At 44.8% G+C, this 10,492-nt stretch overlaps 1 protein-coding gene across 3 annotated transcripts in view; it reads left to right on the top strand.

Annotated features, from left to right (window-relative positions):
* Positions 1 to 943: 943 nt before the first annotated feature.
* Positions 944 to 10,492, top strand: part of AFAP1 (actin filament associated protein 1) — a 168,313-nt gene continuing 158,764 nt past the window's right edge. For 2 of the 3 annotated variants that reach the window (XM_084626774.1, XM_084626772.1), the window contains exon 1: positions 944 to 1,124. In XM_084626774.1, the coding sequence (XP_084482900.1) occupies positions 953 to 1,124 (172 nt within the window). In that variant the 5' untranslated portion in view covers positions 944 to 952. The remainder of the gene's footprint in view (positions 1,125 to 10,492) is intronic. The other variant, XM_084626773.1, reaches the window with a different exon arrangement.

The raw sequence follows: 10,492 nt of genomic DNA, 5'->3' as shown, positions 1-10,492 counted from the left end.
TCTCCAGGCACCATGAGCCTGTCCACTGACAGCACAGGGCTAAGAGATGGATTGTGGGGCTTACACTGGCCCCTTGATAACTGGTAAAATAGAGGTCAACTGCCTGTGCGCTACAATGATTACAGTACAAAGCTCATGTGGAAGGAATGTCACTTACCATATTTTATTTATGGTAAGCAGCCAGACATCTGTATTGCTGCATGAAATTAATGCTGAAATACAGGGTAACGAGCATCCCGTATTGAGTTGATATAGGACTCAGGATAAAATGCAGGTAGAAGTGTCGTTTAATAAGAGTCAGGGTTCTGGAGGAGACTGTATCCCTTCACTCCTCCCAAGGAGCAGGCTTGCAACTCCAACCTCAGCCTCTCCTGTTTCCCCACCAGGAGACTACCTCCTTTCACCATACATTCCCCCCCCCCCACCCCCCAGCACTTGCTTGTTCCCAGGTAGAATCCATAGCATCGAGCAGCCCCCTTCTATGCCCCCCGCACCCCCTCTCATCTCCGCTTGGCCCCAGCCTTAGAGCTCACATGACCCTTCCTGGGCTCCAAGAACTGGCACCTCCCTTGCTGGCACCTCATCCCTTCTGCAACCCCTTAGTCCCCTGAATGGTGCTGGCCCCCTCTTGCAACCCCCTAGTCCCCTAAATGCTGGCTCCTCTTGCAACCCCCTAGTCCTCTGGATGGTGCTCGAGACCCTCTTCCCCAGGGTACCTCCTTGCCTGTCCCCAGGGAGCATTCACCCAGAGGATGCCGTAGCGCCCCACGCCGCTATATCCTTTCGGGGCGCAGGCCCCAGAGAGCAGCTCGGCTCCGCGCGCCCTGCCCCGAGGCCGGGGGCCGGGGCTCTCCCCCTCCCGCCTTTGTTCTGCCTGGCTCCGCCTCCTGCCAGCGCTGCCGGCTGATTGGGCGGCGGCGCCGCCAGTCTGGGCCGGCTCTGGCATGTGTGAATGATACTCCCCGGGCGTGTGGGGCTCGCTCGCGGCAGCTGCCTCCTCCTTCCCCCTCGGCCTGGAGTGGAGCCGCGGCTCCCTGCCCGCCCTCTCCCCATTGTTGCGCTGGGTCTCGGGGTGGGCAGGCGCCCGGCTTTGCGCGGAGAATTGCTGCAAGACAAGGCTCGAGGTAGGAAATGTCTCTTTGCTGTTTCCACTCTCGCTCCGCTGCCCCTTTCCCGGCTCCCTGTTTGCAGAGCTCCCCCAGCCAGCCCCAATGCCAAGGCAGAAACGGGGCGCTGGGCTCGGCCGAGGGGGCTCTGAAACCAGAACGGGGCTTTCTCTGGCCAGGCTCTGATCCCCTAGGCAGCCCCTGCGAACAGCCCGGAGCTGGAAGTCCTTTGGGAAGCACCTAGCCCAGAGACAAAAAAAGTCCCTCTCTGTTTTGGCTGGGAGAAGCACATGGAAAAAGCGGTGATGGAGCGAGAGCATCGGGCGGTAGCATTAAGTCAGTTACTGTTTCCCCCCCTTGCAAGATCTCTGGTGGTTGGGTTCCCCCCCCCCCCCGCCCCCGGCGCTGTTACATGATGCAACCCTTGCGTAGGGTTTGAAAGAGCAACAATCCGGGTTGAGCTCTTCCCAGATTATGCCATCTGGTTGTGATCCTTGTGACTCCAATCTCCAGTGCAAGGCACCAGCCTGTCTGAGGGGCTGCCCCAACTCCGAGAGGCTGCTGCTTTGCACGGCAGAGGGTTTCATTATTTCCCCTCAGCTTCTGGGACAATCCACCCCGATTTTGCCATTTCAACCCGTTTCAGCACGGAAGCGGGGGAGGGGAATTGCATCATGTTACAGTCCCGGAGTCAGTAAGGGCGAAGGCAAAAAGAACCATCTTTCCAGACCTATCCCCACTGGCTTCACCAATATGTTACCCCCTCCTTTGTATTTCCTGTTTAACGGAGAGGTTAAAACTGAAAAGCAGCCGTGTGATTGGTAGAAAGATGTTCAGTTCACAGCGACGTATTTTGATTTCTTCCACTGGGATTTTTTTTTAAAATTCAATTTTTACTTTGTCGGTTCTGCTTGGAGATAGGTGAAATGTACCCAAGATTTAGCCCGTTGCAAAATGAGTAGTGAGGCAACAGAGAGAGATGTTTGGAAATAGAGCACATTCTCTAGTTTGTGTACAGAGTTCAAAGACTGCAACTGATTGTAAGAAAGGAAGGGATTCACCTGCCTGGAGCGGGAGGGTAGTATGGAGGAATATACATGTGACTCAGAGAAGAATCACCATCTTTCCTTTCCATGGATGTTAGGGATGGAAGAGACTTCAGCTTTTCCAGTCTCTCCCATTTGTTTCATCAGTGTTTATTCCTCACACTTAATAGATTTTTAGTTAGTTAGTTTTTCATGCTTGGACCATGGGTGATGGTTTCAAGCAAGATCAGAATGATAAAATAATGAAGCAGACCCCAAATGCAGAGGGATCCCTTCAAAAAACACTGTGTTGTAAAGTTGTGGTCATTCCAACCTCACATCCTCTGAAGATTTCTGTTGATAGCACTCTTTGTTTTGCTCCATGGGAGAAAACTATATTCTGACAACATGGATCAACTCTACCGTTTATGATATTTTTCACAAATGGATTACCCCTCCCCTCCCACACACAGCCTTGCGGTACTGTGGAGGTACTGCTGTAGGCAGCAAAGTGCAATAACTTTCTCTGAGATGCTGGAAGGGGTGTCTAGGGAAATATGAGGTTAATTTTTCTATGTCAGGTCTGTGTAGGCATGGCAGATGGGGGAAAGATATCAGCTGGTTTGGCAGCTGGTAGTTTGGTTGGGATACTTTAGCAAAGGAAGAAGAGTACTTCACCCATCTCTCCTCTACTGGGTATTCCTCAGCCATCTCCTCTGCCTCCTGGTCACCTCCCAGGAAAAAGCTGCACAAATACCTTGCTTTTGTAAACAAGATATCTTGTCTTTTGGAAGAAAATGGCAATGGAATAGGAGATCTGGTGCATTGGACACTAGGTAGAGTGGGTGATGGCTGAGTTGTGTTACCATGGCAACAGGATTACCAGAAATAGCCAGGAAAATCTTAAAATGGATTCTGAAAAGAAAAGGAGAGTACACTCTGCTCTATTTTTGTGAAAACACACTGGATTTTAATGGCAGTCCTGTACATGGAATAATGAGCACTTATTTCCCATCAGTCAGCCATTGTTTGGTGTTCTGTCAAAGAAAAATCTCTAGGCAACAGTATAAGCATTATGTTGGTATTATGAGCTCTCCAATAGAATCTTGGATGCTAGGGTTTGGGAAGATCACCTGGGTCAGAGCTGTTCCAAATAGCCTGTCTATCATAATCTCTTGAAAGGAGGGGCTAGCGGTCACCAACAAATGCACGGAACACAGGAGCTTCAATAGACCGGTCATTGATAGTGTTTTAAAACCTTACAGGTTTTGGACTGAAGTATTTTTTTGTTTCGTTGTGAACATAAATACTGAAGTTCTATTTAATCTGCCTAGCCATCCATGTACTTTTGACGTGCTTTATCAAAAGGAACTAGTGGGGGACTTTATAGACAGAAGATGCTGAACTTATGCTTTGGAGGGACCTTTTCCGTAAAGTATGTACCTGCCAAGGGTTCCACCAAAGCTTTAGGTGGAGCTATGGGAAGGCAAGCAAGATAATAAAATGGTCTCCAAGGCTTCTCCAAATTCAGGAGAATTTCTGACCTTTTAAAAGAGAGAGATCTTATTTATTTATATTTAAGAAACTATCACTGAAAGCAAAAGGAGCCAGATTCTGTACTGTAGTACACCTGCACAATCCCATTGAGTGCAGTTTGGTATAAGAGCAGAATTTAGATGGTATTCTAAACTTATCATCTATGAGTTTAGGGTAAGTTAAAGGTGGGAAAGGATGTTTATGGCTGTAGGAAATAAGTACATTGTGATTGCGTCTTCAGGAGATTATTCTGTTTGTTGTTCCTTTTCAGTGGTGTAAGGAAAGTCAACTCTAAGGTTAGAATGTGAATCATCTTGTCATTGCTACTCATCAAAGCTTCCCTGAAACAGAATGCCCTAGTGTAGTGGTTCTCAAACTTTTTTTTTCACAGACCACTTGAAAATTGCTCGGCGGACCACTTAATAATCTTTTCAAATGTTGTTTGTACCATTAGCTAACTATTGTAAAGCTTTTTGGATAAAAGCTCTCTATAAAATATCCTTAATAATAATGTTTTTTTGTTCTACAAATAAAAGCACACAACTCATATTTTAATATTAGTAGTCTTACCTTTCTAATGCGATGGATGTGCCCTCTATCCCCTGCCGCAGCAGCCCCTGAGCTGAAGCTGAGAAGGAGGGCCATCTCTCCCCGGCAGCTGTAGCCCTGGAGCTGGGGAAAGTCGCCTCTTTCTCTGGCCGCCGCAGCCCTGCATGTCCCAAATTCCCCCCATTCCCTCTTCCCCCCCATTGCCCTCTGTCACCTCCTATTCCCCCCAAGGCCACCACCTCACCTTACATGTGCGTCTTCTCCAGGGTCTAGGCACCTAATTAGTGGAGCCATGTCTGCGCGGCTCCACTAATTAGGTGCGTGGCCCTTCATTCTTTCGTCTGCGGCCGCCCAAGCATGCATCTTAGAGGGAACAATCTGCAGACCACCTGAATGGAGCTCGGACCACAGTTTGAGAAGCTCTGCCCTAGTGCAAAGAGTTGTCACTTCAGTGCTCCTTAGCAGTGTATGGAGAGGTACTGGCTTAGTTTCAGGCATTTATCTAAAACGTTCATTTCAAATGCCTCTGTCAAGGGGAGTATGGTTAACCAGGCATCCACTTGGTTAACCACGCTGATCAAAGCTGTTTCCTTTATTTTAGAAAAGGTGTGTGGTGAAGAGGTGTGTTTTTATATTGATCTAAAAAGATAATCTATCCTGATAAGTGGAAGGGGGTGGAGATGGCCTACTTTTTCTTCCAAATGATTGGGCACATTTAGTTTATGTTTTTGTGCCTATTTTGTGCACTCTAAAACCCTTTTATTGGCAGCCTCTTCAAAAGATTGATGCATTTTTTCCATCTAGACCGATCAGTTACAGGACTCATGACTGTCTGTGGATATATTTTTGTGTTTCCACCTAGTTATCACTGTGTCTATTGATTATTCACTGCGTCTGTTGATTATTCACTGCGAACACAGAAATGGACAGGTATCTAGGTTCATATACTTCTGTAGGCAATGTTCTTAAGTTTTTCAATGAAATCCAGATTTTAGACCTAATGGAAATTACCTGAAACTCAGAACTTTCACCTCAAAAAGAAAACCACCTCCACGAGAGGCATACAGCTCTTACTGGTGATGCTTTTGCGGTGATGTGCAAGTGAAGACATGTTCTTCCTGTTTACACAGCTTTTAGCCTCCACAGGATATCCCAAAGTGCCTAGATGACCACTCTCGCCAGCAGCTCTGCTGCTCTGACGCCAGGTAAACAGACATCCACCCTTTCCCCAGGAAAGCCCCGGGAACTTTGAAACTCCCCTTCCTGTTTTCTTGGCAAATGCTCACTGATCATCTGGCCAGGAGACAATGCCTGCTCTGTGGAGCAAACGATCCCCTGCTTGGACCCATGCTGAACTGCTGGAGCTGATCAGTGTTTGGGGAGAGGAGGCTGTGCAGGGACCCAGGATGCCCCGCGATCACACTATTGCCCCCTTCCCACAAGACCCATTGTCAAACTAGAGAGAGCTGCACTGTGGGATAGCTGCCCTCAGTGCACTGCTCTCATCTGCGATGGAAGTGCTACAAATGTAAACACTCTCTGACGCCTGTTGAAGTAAGTGAGTACACAAACCAGTGCTTTTCTTTCACTGGTTCACTATCACTGGTGAAACTGACAGTGCAAAAACTCTGCAAGTGTAGACATAGCCTGACTCTTAGAAAAGTCACTGAGATCTGGCATTTAGATTTCTTGTGGGAAGGCAACTGTAAAAACTTAAATGCATATTTACCAGGTAAGAACAAGATAATCAAAGAGAAAAATAATGTAAACACTTATTTTTCTACCTGGAAGTGCATCACATTCTACCTTTGGCTGGGTTAATGGGATGGCATGAGTGACTGTGAAAGTGGCCTTACTTATGTTTGTTTCTTTCAGGGATGCTTACAGGAATAGGGTGGGAAATAATCAGAAATAAAGTCAAAAGGTGGTGTAAGCACAGCTGTGCCATCAAGGGCAGAATGTGGTTCAAAGCATGCATGATGCAGTAAGGTCTGATCCTGCAAGCTGCTGAGCATCCTCAATTCCCATTGAAGTCAATGTGAGTTAATGGCACTCCACTCATTGTGGAAGTGGCCCTGGAGATTATACTAGGCTGTGGGGCAGACTGATCAATGTCTAACTATGTTGTTCAGGGCTGTGAAAAATCCACTCCCCTGAGTAGTGTAATGAAGCCAACCTAACCCTCACTGTAGACAGCCCTAGGTTGACGGAAGAATTCTTCCATTGACCTAGCTACCACCTCTTAGGCAGGTGGATTACCTGCACCGATGGGAGTGTCTACGCTGAAACACTACAGCAGTGCAGCTGTAGCATTTCAAGTGTAGACAAGCCCTCTGTTGCACATTTTGCTGCTGTGTCTATCAAGATAAATAGGGGGAAATGTTACTGTAAAGGATTGCTTTTGAATTTCCTTTATAACGGCTTTGCTGTCAAAAATACAAGCACCTTGGGAGTAGACAGTGTGTTTGCCAGTATAACTGACAAAAATCATTAGAAACTGATGTTAAAAAACAAAACAAAACTCTTGCATAAATAATAAAAGTTAATCTCTTTTTTAAAAAGTAAAAAGGAATAATTATAAAAAACAGTGCACCACTTGTTTAATTATAAGTTCTGAGACAATTCTGGGATTTCTGTTTTCTGACGGGCTTTCTCCTTGGACATATCTTTGTCAGGACATGTTTTAGAACTGATGGGGATGGCTTTTTTGCTCCAGGGCAGATACAGATAATTTCTGCACTTGGGCCAAAGGCTTTATAAGCACTAAATACTGAACGAAAAAAATCCCATCATTCATCAGTAATAAGCATCAGAAATCAGTGCACAGGTGCTTTCACTTCAATCTGTACTGTTGCTGATGTCTCAGAGATTGGGTATTTTATCCCTCAGCTGGTAAAATGCAGCATTTGTGTATGTGAGGTAATTGTGGTGAGCTGTACTAAGTATACATTATTCATTAGGGAACTGTCATCGTATCATGGTTGTGAATCCCTGAAGTCTCTATCCCTTTCCTAATCATATCTAAACATTTATAGAACACAAGAACTTGGTGTCATTCCACTTGATTGGCTGACCAATCTTCTGGTTCATTTAATACATCCTCTGCTGGTAGCCACTGCTAAGGAGTAGGTCCCTTACAGTTCATCTAAAATAAGAGTTCAGAAACTTGGTGTATTTCATACATCCATAGTAACTAAACTACTACTGTGATCTTTAATAGACTATTCATAATTGCATGTTATCTTCATGGAAAAAAGGGGAAACTAAAAGCTACTTAATGGGACACGTTCTTGTTAAACTAACAAATAATATTAAGCATTAGGATGATCAAGGTGCGCACCTGCATTTTAGGCCTCTAAACTTGAGTGTTAGGAATGATTTGTTTGTCCAATAAAAAGTCTCTCTACCTAGTTGGTTTACATTTTTAAGAGATGAATTACAGATGCTAGAGCGATTTACAGGTGTTTGAGTTATGCTCCCTTATCATGGTAATGTCATTGTTATAAAAGGGGAATGGAAGAAGTGATGAGGGAGAATATAATTTGTATTGTTACTAGCAATTAGCATACGTGGTTAAATTGCCTAGGCATTTCTTATCAAGACCAGCTGCAAACTGGGAATTGAGGAGTGGCCTTCATAGAATTTACTAGTGTAGTCATCAATCAGATATGGCACAAAGCTTTATCACATCCTATCTGTGTGGCTCACAGGCCACATGCTGTCTAGTCTAGGGAGAGAAACAAAGGGAACTACTGTAGGTTTTAAATTAAACAAAACAAACAACGATGAGCTTTTCCCATCTGCGCTAACTTCATTGACAGATTTTGACTTGTACATTGTGCTGCTGGTCTGGTCTAATAAAATGAAACCGTTTTAAATCAACGTGACAGACTTGCACGAGATTCTTATAAATTGCAGATTCATTGATGAATCATTCACAAAGCCTGCATCACATCTTCTTCCTTCCACAGTCAAAACAGCTCAATTCTGACCCCAAGCAGAGCGCTATTTAATTAAGAGATCAGTGTGATTTGTTTAAAAACAACAACTAGGAATCTCGTGGCACCTTAAACACTAACAGATTTATTTGGACATAAGCTTTCATGGATAAAAAACCCACTTCTTCAGATGCATGGAGTGAAAATTACAGATGCAGACATAAATATACTGACACATGAAGAGAAGGGAGTTACCTCACAAGTGGAGAAACAGTGTTGACAAGGCCAATTCAGTCAGGGTGGGTGTGGTCCACTCCCAATAATTGATGAGGAGGTGTCAATACCAAGAGAGGGAAAATTGCTTTTGTAGTGAGCCAGCCACGCCCAATCCCTATTCAGCCCACATTAATGGTGTTAAATTTTCAAATGAATTGTAGCTCTGCAGTTTCTCTTTGAAGTCTGTTTTTGCAGTTTTTTTTTGTTGAAGGATGACTACTTTTAAATCTGTTACTGAATGTCCAGGGAGATTGAAGTGTTCTTCTACTGGCTTTTGTATGTTACCATTCCTGATGTCTGATTTGTGTCCGTTTATTCTTTTACATAGAGACTGTCCGGTTAGGCCAGTGTACATGGTAGAGGGGTATTGCTGGCACATGATGGCATATATCACATTAGTAGATGTGCAGGTGAATGAGCCCCTGATGGTGTGGCTCATGTGGTTGGGTCCTCTGATGGTGTCGCTGGAGTAGATATGGGAACAGAGTAGGCAACAGAGTTTGTTACAGGGATTGGTTCTTGGGTTAGTTGTTTCTGTGATGTGGTGTGTAGTTGCTGGTGAGTATTTGCTTCAGGTTGGGGGGCTGTCTGTAAGCGAGGACTGGCCTGCCTCCCAAGGTCTGTGACAGTGAGGGATCGTTTTCCAGGATAGGTTGTAGATCGTTGATGATGTGCTGGAGAGGTTTTATCTGTGGGTTGTATGTGATTTGTTGTTTATTTTCATTTACTTGCTGCAAATCTGGGTGATGCAAAGTAAATAAAGGTTTTTGAACTGCTCTTGCTCTTAAATGAATTGATGTGTTTTTTCAAAGATTTGAACCTATGAGTGGGTGTTTTCATTTACAGGGGTGGGAGGGTTGGTTATTGCCTTAGCAAATGTTTCTATGGTGTTGTGGCTGTGGTCCGATGATGGAGTTCTGAGAGTATTAAACTAGAAACATGTGTTACAGTATTTCATTCATCACTGGTGGCAGCTGCATGAGTGGATGTATGGCAATTTGTCTTGAGAATATGGGGAGAAGACAACCCGCTGTGAGGTCCACTGACTAGGTATTGCCTACATTAGAAGCAAAGGGTTTGACAGCCCACCCTGGACAGTTGTCCTGCAGTACTGTGTACCCTTCCCTTGTTCTTCTCTATGCAAACATTCTTTGTTCTTAACACTTTTGAACTTTTCCCTCTTCTTGTGCCTGCTCTGGGTTGGTGAGGAATTACTTTCAATATAATTAAGTTTTTCATTCCTCCTCCTCTCCCCCCCCCCCCCCTTTTGGTTTTTTTAAGACCTCTGACAGTTTGGCAGCAGGGTTCCTTTGACATTATGAAGGACAGGAGGAACCCTTGGGTCAAGTAGCCCAGAACAAAATCTGTGGTTGACACCAGTTAACAAAGGCTCTGTCTTCCTGGTTCTAGCCTCCTGCATTGCTCTTCCATCCTCCAGAGCTTAGATGGCATTTACAGACTGGTTTCTAGCAACTTTGTCAAGATACTATGAGTATAGCATGACCTCATAGACATAGGCTTTTTACCGCTTCGAGTTTCTTTGCTCGTCCAAACCTCCGCTCCACAATCTACTCAAAATGCTGCCACAAAGATTATCCTTTTCCTCTACTGCTCAGACCATATCATTCCCCTTTTCAAATTCTCTTGCTAGCTTCCACTTGCCTTCTGCGTTAAGTGCAAGCTTCTTGTCTTCATCTTCAAGGCTCAGCACAATAGACAGCTATCAGAGGAGTAGCCATGTTAGTCTGTATCCAATTGACAGTTGTCCCCTTACCTCTCTTCTTCCTTCTAGGCAGAGTCTTAGCTAAAAGTAAGGAATTTTCCTGTAGGATGAGAGAATGGGAGGCAATTATGACAAACAAAATTGCACTATCTAATTTCATTTTTCTGTAGTACTGCCCAGTATGCGAAGCCATGTACATAGATGTTTATTACAGACTCCATTGTCACACAGTCTATTTGGCTGAGACCGGCTCTTGTTTCCTAAAATATGTTTAAGGTATTGACCTTCTCGCTGGTTTAAAAAAAAAATACTGCCTTGAACAGTTAACTGGTTAAGCCA

Source organism: Lepidochelys olivacea, assembly GCF_965140295.1.
Source record: "Lepidochelys olivacea isolate rLepOli2 genome assembly, chromosome: 4".
Classification (NCBI taxonomy): Eukaryota; Metazoa; Chordata; order Testudines; family Cheloniidae; genus Lepidochelys; species Lepidochelys olivacea.
Note: the sequence above shows the minus strand (reverse complement) of the source record. Positions and strands in the feature narration are given on the sequence as shown.